Below are 19,443 nucleotides of genomic sequence, written 5' to 3' on the forward strand. Positions count from 1 at the left end.
CAAGACATGCTCTAATGTAATGAGGGGTACGTCGAGTTTGAAGCAATCGACTGTGTTAGGGGACTCTCTAGTCAAAAGCATAGACAGACATTTCTGCGGTTAGCAGGGTAAAATCAGAATGGTGTGTTGCCTCCCTGGTGCTAGGATCAAGGATATCTCAAAGAGGGTGCAGAATGTTTTCAAGGGGGAGACGGACCAACAGGAGGTCATTGTACACATTGGTAAGAAAGACATAGGAAGGGAAAATGCTTAGATTCTAAAGGGAGAATACAGAAAGTTGGGCAGGAATTTAAAAAGGAGGTCCTCGAGAGTAGTAATTTCTGGATTACTCCCGGTGCTACAAGCTAGTGAGGGTAGGAATAGGAGGATTAAACAGATGAATGCATGGCTGAGGAGCTGGTGTATGGGAGAAGGATTCACCTTTTTGGTTCATTGGAATCCCTTCTGGGGTAGAAGTGACCTGTACAAGAAGGATGGATTGCATCTTAATTGGAAGGGAACTAATATACTGTCAGGGAGATTTGCTAGAGCTGCTCAGGAGGATTTAAGCTAGTAAGAAGAGCATGTGGCACTCAGGGAGATACTGAGGAAAAAGATCAATCTGAGACTGGTACAGTTGAGAAAAGAAGCGAGTCAAACAGTCAGGGCAGGCAGGAACAAAGCAGAGATCAAGGTAGGACTGATAAATGAAACTGCATTTATTTCAATGCAAGAGACCTAACAGGGAAGATAGATGATTTCAAGGCATGATTAGGAACATGGGGACCTGGATATCATAGCAATTACAGAGACATGACTCAGGGATGGACAGGACTGGCAGCTTAATATTCAGGAATACAAATACAGGAAGGATAGAAAGGGAGGCAAGAGAGGAGGGGAAGTGGTGTCTTTGATAAGGGATAGCATTACAGCTGTACTGAGGGAGGATATTCCCAGAAATACATCCAGGAAGATTATTTGGGTGGAACTGAGAAATAGGAAAGGGATGATAACCTGATTGGGATTTATTATAGACCCCCTAATAGTTAGCAGAAAACTGAGAAACAAATTTGTAAGGAAATTCCAGTTATCTGGAAGAATAATAGGGTGGTTATGGTAAAGGATTTTAACTTTCCAAACATAGACTGGTACTGCCATAGTGTTAAGGGTTTAGACGGAAAGGAATTTGTTAAGAGTGTACAAGAAAATTTTCTAAGTCAGTATGTGGAAGAACCTACTGGAGAAGGTGCAAAACGTGACCTACTCTTGGGAAATAAGGCAGGGCAGGTGACTGAGGTATCAGTGGGGGAACACTTTAGGGCCAGTGACCATAATTCTATTAGTTTTAAAGTAATGATGGAAAAGGATAGACCAGATCTAACAGCTGAAGTTCTAAATTGGGGGAAGACTAATTTTGACGGTATTAGGCAAGAACTTTCAAAAGCTGATTGGAGGCAGATGTTCGCAGGTAAAGGGACAGCTGGAAAATGGGAAGCCTTCAGAAATGAGGTAATGAGAGTCCAGGGACAGTATATTCCTGTGATGGTGAAATGAAAGGCTGGTAGGTGTAGGGAATGCGATATGGACAGTAGAGATCACATCATTCCTTAGAAGGGTATAAAAGCAGTAGGAGTATACTTAAGAGGAATATCAGGAGGGCAAGAAGGAGACATGAGATAAGTTTGGCAAATAGGGTTAAGGAGAATCCAAATGGTTTTTACAAATATATTTTATAAATTAAGGATAAAAGGGTAACTGGAGAGCGAATACACCCCCTCAAATATCAGCAAGGCAGCCTTTGTGTGGAGCCGCAAGAGATGGGGGAGATACTAAACGAGTATTTTGCATCAGAGTTTACTGTGGAAAAGGACATGGAAGATACAGAATGTAGGGAAATAGATGGTGACATCTTGAAAAATGACCATATTAAAGAGGAGGAAGTGCTGGATGTCTTGAATCACATAAACATGGATAGATCCCCAGGATCTGATCAGGTGTACCCTAGAATTCTTTGGAAAGCTATGGAAGTGATTGCTTGGTCCCTTGCTGGGATATTTATTTCATCGATAGTCACGGATGAGGTGCCGGAAGACTGGAGATTGGCTAACATGGTGCCACTATTTAAGAAAGGTGAACTATAGATTGGTGAGCTTGATGTCGATGGCGGACAAGTTGTTGGAGGGAATTCTGTGGGACAGGATGTACGTGTATTTGGAAAGGCAAGGATTGATCAGGGAGAGTCAATATGGCTTTGTGTGGGGGAAGTCATGTCTCACAAACTTGATTGAGTTTTTTGAAAGAAGTAACAAAGAGAATTGATGAAGTCAGAGCAATGGGCATGATCTAAATGGACTTCAGTAAGGAGTTCGACAAGGTTCCCCTTGGGAGACTAGCTAGCAAGGTTAGATCTCAGGGAGAACTTGCCATTTGGATGCAGAACTGGCTTGAAGGTAGAAGACAGAGGGTGGTGGTGGAGGGTTGTTTTTCAGACTGCAGGCCCGCGACCAGTGGAGTGCCACAAGGATCAGTGCTGTCTCCACTACTTTTGTCATTTATATATGGTTTGGATATGAACATAGGAGGTGTGGTTAGCATGTTTGCAGATGACACCAAAATTGGAGGTGTAGTGGACAGGGAAGAAGGTTATTTCAGAATACAACAGGATCTTGATCAGATGGGCCAATTCCTGAGAAGTGCCAGATGGAGTTTAATTCAGATAAATGTGAAGTGCTGTACCTTGTGAAAGCAAATCTTAGCAGGACTTGTACACTTAATGGTAAGGTCCTAGGGAGTGTTGCTGAACAAAGAGACCTTGGAGTGCAGGTCTCCTTAAAAGTAGAGTAACAGTTAGATCGGATACTGAAGGCAGATTTGGTATACTTTCCCTGCTTAGTCAGAGCATTGAGTATTGGAGTTGGGAGGTCATGTTGCGGCTGTACAGGATGTTGGTTAGGCCACTTTTGGAATATTCCGTGCAATTCTAGTCTCCTTCCTATTGGAAATATGTTGTGAAGCTTGAAAGGGTTCAGAAAAGGCTTACAAGGATGTTGCCAGGGTTGGAGGATTTGAGCTACAGGGAGAGGCTGAATAGGCTGGGGCTGTTTTCCCTGGAGCGTCGGAGGCTGAGGGGTGACCTCATAGAGATTTATAAAATGAGGGGCATGGATAGGATAAATAGACAAAGTCTTTTCCCTGGGGTCGGGGAGTCCAGAACTAGAAGGCGTAGGTTTAGGATGAGAGGGGAAAGATATAAAAGGGACCTAAGCGGCAACCTTTTAACGCAGAGGGTGGTACGTGTATGGAATGAGCTGCCAGAGGAAGTGGTGGAAGCTGGTACAGCTATGATATTTAAAAGGCATCTGGATGGGTATATGAATACGAAGGTTTTGGAGGGATCTGGGCTGGGTGCTGGCAAATGGGACTAGATTGGGTTGGGATAGCTGGTCGGCATGGACAGGTTGGACCAAAGGGTCTGTTTCCATGCTGTACGTTTCTATGACTCCATGACTCTAAGTCACCTTTCAACCTTCTTCTCTTTAACGAAAACAGCCTCAAGTCCCTCAGCCTGTCCTCATAAGACCTTCCCTTTATACCAGGCAACATCCTAGTAAATGTCCTCTGAACTCTTTCCAAAGCTTCCACGTCCTTCCTATAATGCAGTGACCATAACTGTATGCAATATTCCAAGTGCAGCTGCACCAGAGTTTTGTACAGTTGCAGCAAGGCCTCATGGCTCCGATACTCAATCCCTCTACTCATAAAAGCAAACATACTGTATGCCTTCTAAACAACCTATCAACCTGGGTGGCAATTTTCAGGGATCTATGTACATGGGCACAGAAATCTCTCTGTTCATCTACATTACCACAAATCCTACTAGCACTCTGCATTCCTGTTACTCCTTCCAAAGTGAATCACCTCACACTTTTCCACATTAAACTCCATTTGCCACCTCTCAACCAGCTCTGCAGCTTATCTATGGCCCTCTGTAACCTATAACATGCTTCGGCACTATCCACAGCTCCACCAACCTTAGTGTCATCCACATATTTACTAACGCATCCTTCTCTGCTCTCAACCATGTCATTTCTAAAAATGACAAATAGCAGTGACCCCAAAACAGATCCTTGCAGTACACCACTAGCAAGCGAACTCCAGGATGAATATTTCCCATCAACCATTCAGTTAATCAATTTCTTATCCAAAACGCTAAATCACCCTCAATCCCATGCCTCCGTATTTTGTGCAATAGCTTAAGATGGGAAAACCTTATCAAACACCTTACTGAAATCCAGATACATCACATTGACTGCTTTACTCTCATCCACCTGTTTGGTCACCTTCTCAAAGAATTCAATAAGGTTTGTGAGGCATAACCTACCCTTCACAAAACCGTGTTGACTATTCCTAATCAACTTATTCCTTTCTAGATGATTATAAATCCTATCTCTTATAACCTTTTCCAACCCTTCACCCACAACCGAAGTAAGGCTCACTGGTCTATAGTTACCACGGTTGTCCCTACTCCCCTTCTTGAACAAGGGAACAACATTTGCTATCCTCCAGTTTTCTGGCACTATTCCTATCGACAATGACAAAATAAAGATCAAAGACAAAGTCTCTGCTCCCTAGCTTCCCAAACAATCCTAGGATAAATCCCATCCAGCCCACAGGACTTATCTATTTTCACACTTCCCAGAATTGCTATTGCCTCCTCCATATGAGCCTAAATCCCATGTAGTCTAGTCGCCTGTATCTCAGTATTCTCCTTGATCACATTGTCAGTTTCCAGTGTGAATACTGATGAAAAATATTCATTTAGTGCCTCTTCTATCTGACTCCACACACAACTTCCCACTACTATCCTTGATTGGCTTAAATCTTACTCTAGTCATTCTTTTATTCCTGACATACCTATAGAAAGCGTTAGGGTTTTCCTTGATCTTATCCGCCAATGACATCTCATGTCTCCTCCTGGCTCTTCTGAGCTCTCTCTTTATGTCTTTCCTGGCTAACCTGTAACTCTCAAGTGCCTTAACTGAGCCTTCACGTCTCTTCCTACCATAATCCTTCTTCTTCCTCTTGACAAGAGCTCCAACTTCTTTAGTAAACCACAGCTCCCTCACTCGACAATTTCCTCCCTGCCAGACAGGTACATACTTATCAAGGACATGCAGTAGCTGTTCCTTGAAAAAACTCCACATTTCAATTGTGCCCATCCCCTGCAGTCTCCTTCCCTATCCTATGTATCCTAAATCTTGCCTAATCACATCGTAATTGCCCTTCCCCCCACTATAACTCTTGCCCTGCAGAATCCTGATGAAGGGCTTTTGTCCGAAATGTTGATTCCCCTGCGGTATATACCTATCCTTTTCCATCGCTCAAGTAAACATAATCAAATTGTGGTCACTAACACCAAAGTGTTCACCTACCTCCAAATCTAACACCTGGCCGGGTTCATTACCTAGTACCAAATCCAATGTGGCCTTTCCCCTTGTTGGTCTGTCTACATATTGTGTCAATAAACCCTCCTGTACACATTGGACAAAATCTGACCCATCTGAAGTACTTGAACTTGTTCCCAGTCAATATTTGAAAAGTTAAAGTACCCCATAACAACTGCTCTGTCACTCTCGCTCCTATCAAGAATCATCTTTGCAAGCCTTTCTTTTCCATCTCTGGAACTATTCAGAGGCCTATAGAAAACTCCCAACAAGAGTTTTGTATACTCACTACAATAGAATACAAAGTAATGACAAGTTGAATGTTTAATCTGTAAAAAAACTTATGTTTTAGGGAATACTGTGGATACTTTATTGGAAACTTGTTTTCATCAATGTCCCTCTTTTTTTTTAACCATCAACCCCTGTAACCAAAACAAATTGCTGGATTGGCCAAAAATAAATAAAATGAAATGAAAAGAAACAAACATCTGAAAAATGTTGCTCATAAACTCAGACATTCACTTGAGAATGAATAAAAGTATTTTTAAAGCTCTTAATGTCTTAAAGACTTTGGTTGCAACTATTCAGTACATGGACCGTTGCTCAACCAGTGCTGAAACTATTTCATAATCAATCACTAAAAGACAGTTCTGATGAAGCTGTCTGGATAACATTTGTTTGAAACCCCCAATCCACAAGCTATCTGTCCAAGACCGATTGAAATTCATCTAATGGGTGGTAGATAGATTTTAGTGACCAGCAGCGCTGGACCTTGAACCTGAAAGCATTTAATTATAATTTACAATGACAATGGACTGGCTGTTTTGGTAACTGAATGATCCACAACATTAAAATGCTTTAATCATATATTCTGTATCTCTAGCAGAATGGCATGACCTTTGGGGTGTGGGGTATGGAAACCTTATCTCTCAGGAAAACAGTGATAGAACTTTTTAAATAAAGTTTAATAATTTAAGGGCACTATCTTTGCCATCCTACAATTACTTTGTTCAACTCTAATTTATAAAGTAGTTTATACGGAAATGTTGCTGAAACATTACAATCATCATTCAGTTTTAATGAGAATGAATTTTTTCTTATTTCCTGTACTTCCCTTCAACCCCGATATGTACAATCTTTAGTTAATAGGGGGATCATACTAAGGAGAACATTAATTACATTACCATTATTATGTTATCTATTTTGATACATCCTTTGACCTACAATTCCTTGATTTCAGGGACTCAGCCTCATACAACATTTTACAATGGGTGATAACAAATTGTTTGTGATTTTGAGTAAGTCTGAACCATCTAAAACTTGTATATACAAAGTAAAGTTTAATTTCATACTGTAACATAAATGTTGTTAGAACAATATATAGCTTACTGCAATAATCATGCATTACAGAGATAACTAAAGTCAACTTGATCCCCAATTTCCAATGTGAAACCCAGAAATTTTTTTTAAAAAAATGCTATGTTACTGTCAACAAGATTTTATTTCTTCAAACGATTTCTGCTTTAAAAAAAATCACAAATTTCGAAGAAAATTAAATGTTTAAACATTCTATAGAAAGATTATTTAAGATTCTTAGAAAGACATGTTATTTATTTGATACCCCTCTAATATAACTCCATCAATCATTTAGAAAATAAAATAAGTTATTTATCTCAATGAGCATTATGTCTGGGACTCAAGCGATGAAATAAGAAAATAAAGGCAACATTTGATTAATTGAGTAGTCAGACGTCATGGCTCCAAGTTTCATTAAATGCGTAAGCATATTATCTAGACTGAGTTTTCAGTACATTAATCAGAGGGTGATGCATTCTCAAAGGTATTGCCTTTTTTTATTCACTCATGGAGTGTGCTTTGCCAGCATTTACAGCCCACTCCTAGCTGCTCTTGAGAAGATGGCAGTGAGCTGCCTTCTTGACCTGCTGCAGTTCATTGCTGCAGGTAGACCTACATTGCTGGAATTCCAGGATTTTAAACCAGTGACAATGAAGGAACAGTGATATGTTTCCAAGTTAGGATGGTAAGTGGCTTGGAGGGGAATTTGCAGATGGCAGTGTTCCCTTGTATCTGTTGCGCATGTCCTTCTAGATGGAATTGGTCATGTGCCTTGAAGTTGCTATCAAAGGATCTTTGGTGAATTTCTGCAGTGCATCTTGTAAATAGTACACACTGCTGTTGCTGTGTCGGTGGTGGAGAGATTAGATGCTTGCAGATGTGGTGCCAATCAAGCGAGCTGCTTTGTCCTGGATGGTGTCAAGTTTCTTGTATATTGTTAGAACTGGAGTCATCAAGGAAAATGGGGAGTCTTCCATCACATCTAACTTGTTGCAAGTTATCTCTTATTGTAGATGGTCATAGTCTGGAATTTGTGTGGTGCGAATGTTACTTGCCACTTGTCAGTCCAAACCTGGATATTGTCCGGATCTTGTTGCATTTGAACATGGACTGTTTCAGTATGTGCAGAGTTGCAAATGGTGCTGAACATTGTGCAATCTTTGGCAAACATTCCCAGTTCTGGCTTTATAATGGAGAGAAGGTCATTGATGAAGCAACATTGGTGGGCGGCACGGTGGCACAGTGGTTAGCACTGCTGCCTCGCAGCGCTAGAGACCCGGGTTCAATTCCCGACTCAGGCGACTGACTGTGTGGAGTTTGCACGTTCTCCCCGTGTCTGCGTGGGTTTCCTCCGGGGGCTCCGGTTTCCTCCCACAGTCCAAAGATGTGCAAGTCAGGTGAATTGGCCATGCTAAATTGCCCGTAGTGTTAGGTAAAGGGGTAAATGTAGGGGTATGGGTGGGTTACGCTTCGGCGGGTCGGTGTGGACTTGTTGGGCCGAAGGGCCTGTTTCCACACTGTAAGTAATCTAATCTAATCTAAAACTGAAAATGGTTGGGCGTAGGACAGTACTCTGAGGAATGTCTGCAGAGATAACCTGTAGCTGAGATGACTGTCATCCAAAAACCACAACCACCTTCCTATGTGTCAGGTATGACTGCCACGAGTGGAGAGTTTGCCTCCTTTTATATATTGATTCTAGTTTGTTTTAGGGATTCTTATGTATTTAGCTTAGTGGGATTGCTGCACATTACATTAGAGAATATCCTCACTGTAAATGTGGAGATAAAGCCAATATTGACTCTAAAAAGAATCATTCCAGACTTGAAATATTAACTCTGTTCCCTCTCTATAGATGCTGCCTGACCTGCTGAGTTTCAACAACATTTTCTTGTTTTTTCTTCAGATTGGAAGCATTAGCAGTATTTTCCTTTATCTTGCGGTCCTGTTTGAAGTGTTGTCATTATTGTAATATCAGAATCTGTGCTCAGCATAGTCCCATAAACAACTATGCCCAGATAATCCGCATTGACAACGTTACTCGAGGAATGTGTGTTGTTCAGGACACTGGGGGAGCACTCCCCAGATCATTTTCAAAGAGTTCATGGAATCAATTGTGGGAACCAGAGACACCAGATCGAATCTTAGCTTAATGTTTCATAATCTTAGTTTAATGTTTCATATGAAAGAAGATCTCTCCAACAGTGCAGCATTCCTTCATTACTACACTTACGTGTTAACATGACTGTTGTGTTCAAATGTCTGGTGTAGTTATAAAACCCTGTGGAAGTATTTTTTTGATTATCTTGCTTCTTTCTACTAACACAAAGTAATTTTTATGATTTGCACAACCACCTGATGAAGGAGCGACGCTCCGAAAGCTAGTGCTTCCAATTAAACCTGTTGGACTATAACCTGGTGTTGTGTGATTTTTAACAAAGTAATTTTTGTAATTATGTTTCAGTACAATTATAATGAAAAAGGAAATTAATTACAGCTTGCGTAGTCGGTGAGAATTTGGGACATACCTTCCAAAGAAGACTGTAATTCCTCAACCAAGAACGGAACCAATCTATAAAAAGGTATATTAAATAAATCAAGGCCAAGAGAGTCTCCTGGATTAGTTTGGATTGCGTGAGAATTTTTTTAGTTATTTTTCTCTCTGAATTGGTTTGATTTAGCCTCTCCAATGAGCACAGCTACTCACTAAATGTAGGGTAACGTATAATAAAGCCAAAGGCATAATGTAACAAGCTCAATGGATCAGGAGAGCTTATCGGCGTGTCATCTTAGCATCCAACACAAGGCTTTTGTCATAAGACAATAAGATACAGGAGCAGAAATAGGCAATTTGGCTCATCAATTCAACTTTCAATGAGATCATTGTTAATCTGATAAACTCACCTCCACTTTCTTGCCTTCTCCCTATACTGCTTGATTCCCTTACAAATTATAAACCTATTTATCACAGCCTTGAGTATGTTCAATGATCCAGCTCTGATAGCACTCTGCGGTAAAGAATTTCATAGATTCATCAACATCTGAAAGAAGTGGTTCCTCCTCATCTTGGTCTTAAATTTGTGACTCCTTACTCTGACATTATGCCCTGTCATCCTAGACTCTCCCACCTGGAGAAGCAACCTTTCTTCACCTACCCTGTCAAGTCCTCTTCTTGTATGTTTTAATAAGGTCTCCTCTCTTTCACCTGAGCTCCAATGGGGACAAGCCCAACTTACTAAACCTCTCCTCATAAAAAAGTCTCTTGATATCTGGGATCAACATAGTGGACCTTCCCTGGACCGCCTTCAATGCCAATATATCTTTCCTTAGGTAAGGGGACCAAAACTGTATGCAGTATTCCAGCTGTGGTCTGATCTGTTCCTTGTGTAGTTTTAGCAAGACCTCTCCAGTTTTATTCCCTTTGAAATAAAAGGCAACATTCCGTTTGCTTTCCCTATTACCTGTTAAACTTGGATGCTAGCTTTTTGTGATTCATACCAATTCCACTCTGATGCAGCTTTCTGCAGTCATTTATTCTTCCGGTCAAAGTTCATAACTTCACGTTTTCTAATAGTATATTCCATTGTCAAGTCTTTGCCACATAACTAGTCAAAACCCCTCTCTGTATATTCCTTGTATCATCCTCATAACTTGCCATTCCACCTATTATTGTGTCATTTGCAAATATGGTGATGGTACATGCATTTCCATCATCTAAGTCATCAATACGTACTTAAATAATAGTTCCACCACTCTGGCACTCTACTAGTTACAGGTTGCATCCTGAAAATGCCCACTTTATCCGAACTCCCTGCCTGCTATTAGTTAGCCTTTCGTCTATTCATGCTAATATACTAATGTCAATATCATGGATTCTGAAGAAACGTCATAGCAGACTCCAAATATTAACTCTATTTCTCTCCCCACTGTTCTGCTAGACCTGCTGAGTTTCTTCAGCATTCTCTATGTTTGTTTCAGATTTCCAGAATCTGCATTTGAAGTGGCTTCATGTGTGCTACCTTATCAAATGCCTTTTGCAAATTCAAATATACCACATCTGCTGGTTCCCCTTTATGTACCCTTCTTGTCACCTCCTTAAAGAACTGTCTTACATTTGCCAGAATGATATCCCCTTCGTGAAGCTATGCTGATTCTACTTGATTATATTCAGTATTTCTAAATACTCCACCTTTACATTCCTTATAATAGGCTAATGTTTTCTGAATGACAAATCTTAAGATAACTGATCCTTAGTTAACTGTCTGTTTTTATATTCTTCCTTTTTTAAATAAGGATGTTACATTAGCAATTTTCCATTCCTCTGGGCCCTTTTAGAATCTCAGCATTTTCAAAAGATTACTACCAATGTGCCCATGTCTGCAGCTACTTCCTTTAAAATTCAAGAATGCAACCCTTTAGGTCAAGGGGAATTATCAGCTTTTAGTTCCATTAGTTTCCTAAGCATGTTTCTTCTAGTGATAGTTGTTGTGTTTATTTCCACTTTCCTGCATTTGTAAGCCCCTTGATTATTCAGTATTTTTGTTAAACTAAGGTATTATCCTCTACCAGGAAGACTGGTGCTAAGTATATGGTCAACTCTTCTGCCACTTCCTGGCTCCCCATAATTATTTCCCCAGGTTCATTCTCCAAGGGCCTTATGTTCATTGTTGCCTTTCTCTTCCTTTGAAATATTTAAAGAAGCTCCCACTGTCTATTTTTATGTTACTCACTTGTTTACCCTCATAGTTTATTTTCCCCTTTCCTTTGGTTCTCGTTTGTTGGCGTTTAAAACTTTTTGAATTCTGTAATTTACTGGTATGTTGTATGTTTTTTTGTTTCAATTTGATAATGTCCTTAACTTCTCAGAGCCAAGTACTATTCAAGATAGGTAGCTTCTGGTTCTATGCTGTATCTTCAAACAAATTTGCAATTGTGTTGAGATGAGCTAACTGCATTTCATATACATGCCTTTATAGTCAGTGATAAGTGAAATATTTATCTCCATTTATAAAAATTGGATTAAATCCCATCCCAAGAGAGAATAGACAAGTAGTAACACAAAAAAAACTCAAAAAAGTTCCAAAAACACTAAGACCCATTCATCAAAAATGTTGTACGTTTATACACAGATACAACAGGAAGCTTTTCTGTGATAACGATGTAATTGCTTTTTGTACCTGGTAATGGTTGGTTTTGAATGGCTTAAGCATGGGTCTTCAATAGCTTCGCTATTTTCTCAGTAAGACAAGCACATGAGAAGTTAAAAGCCATTGTGATGCTCTGAACAATTCCACTTGCAGAGAAAGTACAATATTTGTAAAAGTATTGAACACAACCTTAATCAGAATTAGTACATTTGTAGGTACACATTAATTCTTCAAATACCTTATATTTTCCATCCAGTAATTCTATTCTTTCACTGATACCATGAATCTTATTTCCGGTCACGTTGCTGCCAAATGCATCCAGAAAAACAATGCTGCTTTCAGCCAGTGGTGTTTTACATCTGAAAACAACATTTAAAATTCATTACAGCCTTGATACAATGTTTACATGATTTCACTTAAGAGTAGGTCACTTTGCAGTGAATGGAAACTGCTGTATCATTTAAAAAGAAGCTAATTTTAAGAAAACTAATCTATGAAAGTTACCAAGAATGCTGAAAACTCTAGAGAAAGAATTTCTGCACTCATACATGAACAAATGGTTTCCAACAGTTAAAAATTCCAGATATCCGATATTCCTTCTTCCCATATTTGTTCTACCTACACGTTGTGGCTGAACTTTTGATGAAACATCCCTCAACCCATTAGTGCATTTTTTTTTTGTCCAGTGAAAGGGAATTCAAAGTAGATACTCCAATTCTCTCAAAGAACACACATTTAAACAAGTAGATCAAAGAATGAAGGTCCTCTTTCACTTTAATTTTCCTGATTGAATTTTGTGAAAGGGTGCCTAAAGTAATGCATAGGGTGAGGTTCAGATAGCAATTGATAAAATCCTTCATAAGACACTGTTGGAAGCTCATGAAACTGATATGAAGGTAAACTATTGACCTAGTTACAAAATTGGCTGAGTGAAAGGAGGCAAAGGATGGCGAAAATGAACAGGAATCGTCATTGGCAAGACATAGCAATCATATCTTGCAAAGTGACCAGTGGAGTGCCACAAGGATTGGTGCTGGGTCCTCTACTTTTCATCATTTACATAAATGATTTGGATGCGAGCATAAGAAGTACAGTTAGTGAGTTTGCAGATGACACCAAAATTGGAGGTGTATTGGACAGCGAAGTGGGTTACCTCAGATTACAACAGGATCTTGATCAGATGGGCCAATGGGCTGAGAAGTGGCAGATGGAGTTTAATTCAGATAAATGAGAGGTGCTGCATTTTGGGCAAGCAAATCTTAGCAGGATTTATATACTTAATAGTAAGGTCCTAGAGAGTGTTGCTGAACAAAGAGACCTTGGATTGCAGGTTCATAGCTCCTTGAAAGTGGAGTCGCATGTAGATAGTATAGTGAGGAAGGCGTTTGGTATGCTTTCCTTTATTGATCAGAGTATTGAGTACAGGAATTGGGAGGTCCTGTTGCTGCTGTACAGCACATTGGTTAGGCCACTGTTGGAATATTGTGTGCAATTCTGGTCTCCTTCTTATCGGAAAGATGTTGTGAAACTTGAAAAGGTTCAGAAAAGATTTCCAAGGACGTTGCCAGGGTTGGAGGATTTGAGCTACAGGGAGAGGCTGAACAGGCTGGGGCTGTTTTCTCTGGAGCGTCGGAGGCTGAGGGGTGACCTTATAGAGGTTTACAAAATAATGAGGGGCATGGATAGGGTAAATAGGCAAAGTCTTTTCCCTGGGTGGGGGAGTCCAGAACTAGAGGGCATAGGTTTAGGGTGAGAGGGGAAAGATATAAAAGAGACCTCAGGGGCAACTTTTTCACGCAGAAGATGGTACGTGTATTGAATGAGCTGCCAGAGGATGTGTTGGAGACTGGTACAATTGCAACATTTAAGAGGCATTTGGATGGGTATATGAATAGGAAGGGTTTGGAGGGATATGGGCCGGATGCTGGCAGGTGGGACTAGATTGGGCTGGGATATGTGGTCGGCATGGACGAGTTGGACCGAAGGGTCTGTTCCCATGCTGTACATCTCTATGACTCTATCTGTATTAGAACATAGAACATAGAACATTACAGCATAGTACAGGCCCTTTGGCCCTCAATGCTGCGCCGAACTGTGAAATCAATCTGAAGCCCATCTAACCTATACTATTCCATTCTCATCCATATGTCTATCCAACGGCTATTTGAAATGCCCCTACTACTCAGAGTAAAGACACTACCTCTGACATCTGTCCTATATCTAATAATAATGTAACCTGCTCATTATTTATGACAAGACAAATCACCATATTTCACAGGAGAAGCATAAGACAGACTTTTAGACCATTTAAGCAATATGATTAGACAGTGCTTTTCACATCATCTTCTAAAAACCTAAATTATTGTTAACCTTGCTTTGACAAACAACAATCACAATGAGATAAATTCCTGATGCTCAATTTTAGCGACACTATTCAAGGGATAGATACTGAGAAGAGGCCGGGACTCCCTGTTTTTCTGACTTAAGCAATGCACCTTTAGCGCCGAATTCAGCAGTGATTTTCTCTGTACTTTCTTTGCAACAATTATTCCTCACATAGGAAGTTACAAGGTCATTTCTGTTCTTAAGAGAACCGATTGAGTAAAGATCTCTGTTATGATGATCCTAGCTAACTGCATGAGGCAGATTCAAGAACAAAGTCCAACTTGATAAATGAGTTTTATTGATGCAGTTTGTCAAGCACCAAATATATCCATTTAAAGCTACCAATGTACTTTTAAAAAAGAAACAAATTGTATTACACAAAAAAGAACAACTATGATGCACTACCTGAGAACTGCTTGAAACAGTACTGCTACAAATACAAGAAAAATCCAACCCTTTTACCCCCACAACAACACAAACTCCAGAGAAGGGCCACCAGGTTTAGACTTTAGCTCCCTGAACCTGGTGGCAGCATCAGAATTGGTTTCCTCATAAGCAAGAAGCCAAACTTTCAACAATAACATCATGAACCATCATCAGATCTCGGTTATAACAAAACCCTTACTTATTGAGACCTTAAATATTTAGCATATTTATTGTTGGCCTAGAAAACTACAAATTTCACCTTATCAAATGCCTTCTGAAAATCCAAATAAATTACATCTACTACTTCTCTTTCATCTATTAAGCTCGTTACCTCCTCAAAGAATTCTACTAAATTTATCAGACATGATTTCCTCTTTTTGAAGCCAAGCCAGAAAAGGATTTAAGGGTAGCTCAGTAATGGCACATCCATCTATTTAACCTCAGTGGTGGGCAAGCTTTTAGAAGCAATGATTTGAGTCAAAATTAAGTCACTTGGAGAAATGCATGTTAATAAAGGAAGGTCAGTATAGGTTTGTTAAGAGGTAAATTGTGTTCAATTGACATACTTGAGTTTTTTGATAAGAACAGAGCGGATTGATGAGGATAATGAGTTTGACGTGGCGCTCCTGAACTTCGGAAAGGTATTTGTCAAAGTTCTTTGTAGCAGATTTGACTTAAAATAAGTTGGAACTCATGGAATACAAATGACAGTCGCAAAATATATACAAAATTGACTGAGTGATCGGAAACAGACATTAGTGGTGAATCGTGTAGACTGGTGGCATGTTTAGAAGGGAATTCTACAAGGATCAGTGTTAGGGCCCGCACTTTTCCTGATATGTAAGAATAACTTGGACTTAGTGTTCAGAGCACAACTTCAAAATTCTACGCACACACAACATGGAAGTATTGCAGTCTGTGAAGAGGGTAGTGTCAAAAGGAGATTGAAAGTTTGGTGGTCTGGGCTGTCAAGTGGAAGATGAAGCTGCATGTGAAGACATATGACATTATTCAGTTTGGTAGGAAGAATATGGAGACACAACATATAATAAAGGTAGTAAGTCAGAGGCTAGGACTCCTGCAGTGAATTACTCATCTCCTGACTCCCCAAAGCCTGTCCATCATCTCTAAGGCACAAGTCAGGAGTGTGACAGAATACCGGATGCCTGGATGAGAGCAAGCTTAAACGACACTCTAGAAACTTGTCACCATTCAGGATAAAGCACTTGATTGGCAGTACATCCACAAACATCCACTCCTTCCACCACCGATGCTCAATGGCAGTAGTATGTACTAGCTATAAGATGCACTGCAGAACTTCACCGAGGCTCCTTGCACGGCACCTTCTAAATCCATAACTGCTTCCATCTTGAAGGGCAAGGATAGCAAATACATGGGGAAATATTCACCTTCAAGTTCCCCTCCAATCCATTCACCATCCTGACTTAAAAATACATTGCTGTTTCTTCATTGTCACTAGGTCAATATCCTCGAACTCTCTTCCATTATGTGCTTACGTACAAAATATGGGCTGCAGCAGTTCAAGAAGACAGCTCGACACTACCTACTGTGAGCATGTAGGGATGGGCAATAATTGCTGGACTAGCCATTGTGTGATTGAATAAAACATGATCTAATATGTTCCTCCCCTCTTCATTCAATTTATCGAAATAACATAAATACTGAGGAATTCCCATAAAGTCCTGTGTCACTGGCTAAGTTGCTTGAAAATGTGTGCACTGAAAGTGTTTCAAAATCTTTTTCAGGCAGTATTGTCCATAAAACAAATTGCAAAAGTAATACAAAATGACAATTTTAAATTGCACCTGAGAGGGCTGCTGGTACCTTTAAGACACCTTTTTTGAAAGCAGTCTATCCTGCACTTCCAATACATTTCAGTGAAATTGAAAGCATGTATTAATATTATAATGAAGTCTCCACCTAGTTCTGGCAGGAGCTTCTGGCGCCTGATGATATCCTGACCGGAAATACAAGTCAAGCACAAAAAGGGAAGAGACTTGGCACGACTGATCTACACTCATTTGTTCCAATATATGCTGTGTCTGCCCACTTGGGGTCATAAGGGACAAGGTTAATACATCTATGAATACTTCTGTGACTCTGATTGTCAATTGCAGTTTCTTACTGTTACACAAAATCTAGAACTTTAATATTCTGTAAACTAAATGTGATGAGGTTGATGTTGGAAAAAAAAACCCATAAAAGCCTACTTATTCATTGTATTTGGGAATGTATTATTATCTTTATTGTACCACAGATTTATAATATGGGTTTAACGTAAAGTCAGTTGTAAACACCTGAAATTTTAAATTTGGGAAGTATCACCAGCAGCACAGTTTAATTTAAATAACTTCTTATACATGCTGATAGGGCATTTGATCAGGCAATGTTCTTAAATTTTTTCATTTAAAGTTACAAGTGATCTTTTGGCTCATGATTCTATTTCTATTCTCCCTAATCAAAATAAATGATGCACTAACCACATTTGAATAAGCAAAGGTGAATTCAAACTGTGTGGTTGGGTGCATAATGATTTTGCTTCAAATTGATGCTGCATCTATTGCGCAAACTCATCCTGAATCTATAGTCAGATTCCAAGCTGACAACTGAATCGATCAATTTAGCTCAGGAGACCCCAATTTGTACTCAACAAGTTTAGCATTGGTGTAAAGCTGAAATTGTTTCTAGCAAGCACTAAACTTACAGTGTAAATGGATTAGACCACTAAAAGATAAGAACTTAACAACTAGGAGCAGAGTAGGTAGTTTAACCCCTTCAGCCTGCTCTGCCGTTCAATACAACCATGGCTGATCTCATCTCATCTCAGCCTCAACTCCACTTTCCTGCCTGCTCTCCGTAACCCTTCAATCTGTTACTAATAAAAAATCTGTCTATCTCCTCTTTAAATTTACTCAATGTCCCAGCACCCACCAAACTCTAGGCAGTGAATTCCATAAATTCATAACAGTTTGAGAGAATAATTTCTCCTCATATCTGTTTTAAATCTGGTGACCCTAATTCTAAAATTATGACCTCTTTTTGTAGATTGACCCACAGGAGGAAACAATCTCTCTCTGTCTACCTTGTCAATCGCCTTTAATTAGATCTCCTCTTATTCTTCTAAACTCCAAACAGAATATGCTTAAGCTGCTCAATCTCTCTTCATAGGACAAATCCCTTATCTCTGGAATCAATCTAGTGACCGTCATCTGAATTGCCTTCACTGCAACTACATTCCTCCTCAGTAAGGGGACCAAGACTATATGCAATACTCCAGGTGCTATCTCACAAATGGAGATAGCCACAAGGTTGCTTGAAAGGTTGCCACAATACTTCCCACTTTTTTTCTCTATTCCTTTTGTAATAAATGCCAAAATTACATTTGCCTTCCTAATTAATTGCTGTACCTGCATTCTAGTTTCCTACAATGCATGCATGAGGAAACGTAGATCTCTCAGCACCAAAGTACTCTAAAGTTTCTCTACATTTAGAAAATAAGTTGCTTTTATAGTTCTCTGACCAAAATAGATAATTAGATTCCCTACAGTGTGGAAACAGACCCTTCGGCCCAATCAGTCCACACCGACCCTCCAAAGGGTAACCCACCCCGACCCATTTCCCTCTGACTAATACACCTAATACTATGGGCAATTTAACATGGCCAATTCACCTGACCTGCACATCTTTGGACTGTGGGAGGAAACTGGAGCACCCAGAGGAAACCCACACAGACACGGGGAGAATGTGCAAACTCCACATTGACATTCACCCGAGGCTGGAATTAAACCTGGAGACCCTAGTGCTGTGAGGTAGCAGTGCTAACCACTGAGCCACCGTGCTACCCATAATGTCCATGTTAAACTTCATCTGCCAAATTCTGGCCCACTCACCTGACCTATCCATATCCATTTTTAAATTTCTTATTTCTTCATTGCAACTTAAGTTCCCACCTATTTCATTATCATCTGCAAATGTGGCTGTGGTATGTTCTGTCCTTGCAGTCAAGTCATTAATAATAACTATAAATAATTGAGCTCTGAGAACTGAACTCTGTGGCATCCTGCAAGTTACAATTGCCAACCAGAAAAGACCAATTTATCCCAACTCTCTGCTTTCTGTTGATTAGGTAATGCTGTATCCAGATTAATAAATTACCCCTAACCCAATGTGAACCACATGGAAATGATGGATATCAGGCAGTACTTGGTGTCTCCTTTTAGCTTTTCCCAGATCAGAAGTAATCTAGCGGAGCAGATTGCCTGCCTTTACAGAAACTGTTCAATTTTCCTTATATTGAAATCGGCACAAACATTGGGCAAATTTTATAAAGTGTAAAGACGGTATTGGTGAAAGAATATTATATGAAAACTATAACAAATTTTAAAAATTTTATTAGAACAAGCCCTACACATTATGAAACATCTCACATTCACTGGAATTAAAAGAAACAAACTTCAGGATGATTATTATCCACAGCATTTGTATTGGATAAAAATGGACCGTAAGGTGCAAAAATATCACCTGAGGATTTTTGACATATCTAGAAACTTATCATTATTGGAATGATGATATTCAGAATTGAGGTATGAATACAGAGAATATTAATATTGCCCTTTCCTGGTTGAAGCTGAATAATTTTGCATGAATTATTATACAATCTGAACCAATTGAGTGCTAGTAAAATT

The 19,443-nt window shown here is 39.6% G+C and overlaps 1 protein-coding gene across 1 annotated transcript in view; it reads right to left on the reverse strand.

The window, feature by feature from the left end:
* Positions 1-19,443, reverse strand: part of flt1 (fms related receptor tyrosine kinase 1) — a 185,789-nt gene that overhangs the window by 86,690 nt on the left and 79,656 nt on the right. The window contains exon 11 of the mRNA XM_043692014.1: positions 12,165-12,285. Coding sequence (XP_043547949.1) covers positions 12,165-12,285 — 121 coding nt within the window. The remainder of the gene's footprint in view (positions 1-12,164; positions 12,286-19,443) is intronic.

Source organism: Chiloscyllium plagiosum, chromosome 6 (genome assembly GCF_004010195.1).
Source record: "Chiloscyllium plagiosum isolate BGI_BamShark_2017 chromosome 6, ASM401019v2, whole genome shotgun sequence".
NCBI classification, from domain to species: Eukaryota; Metazoa; Chordata; class Chondrichthyes; order Orectolobiformes; family Hemiscylliidae; genus Chiloscyllium; species Chiloscyllium plagiosum.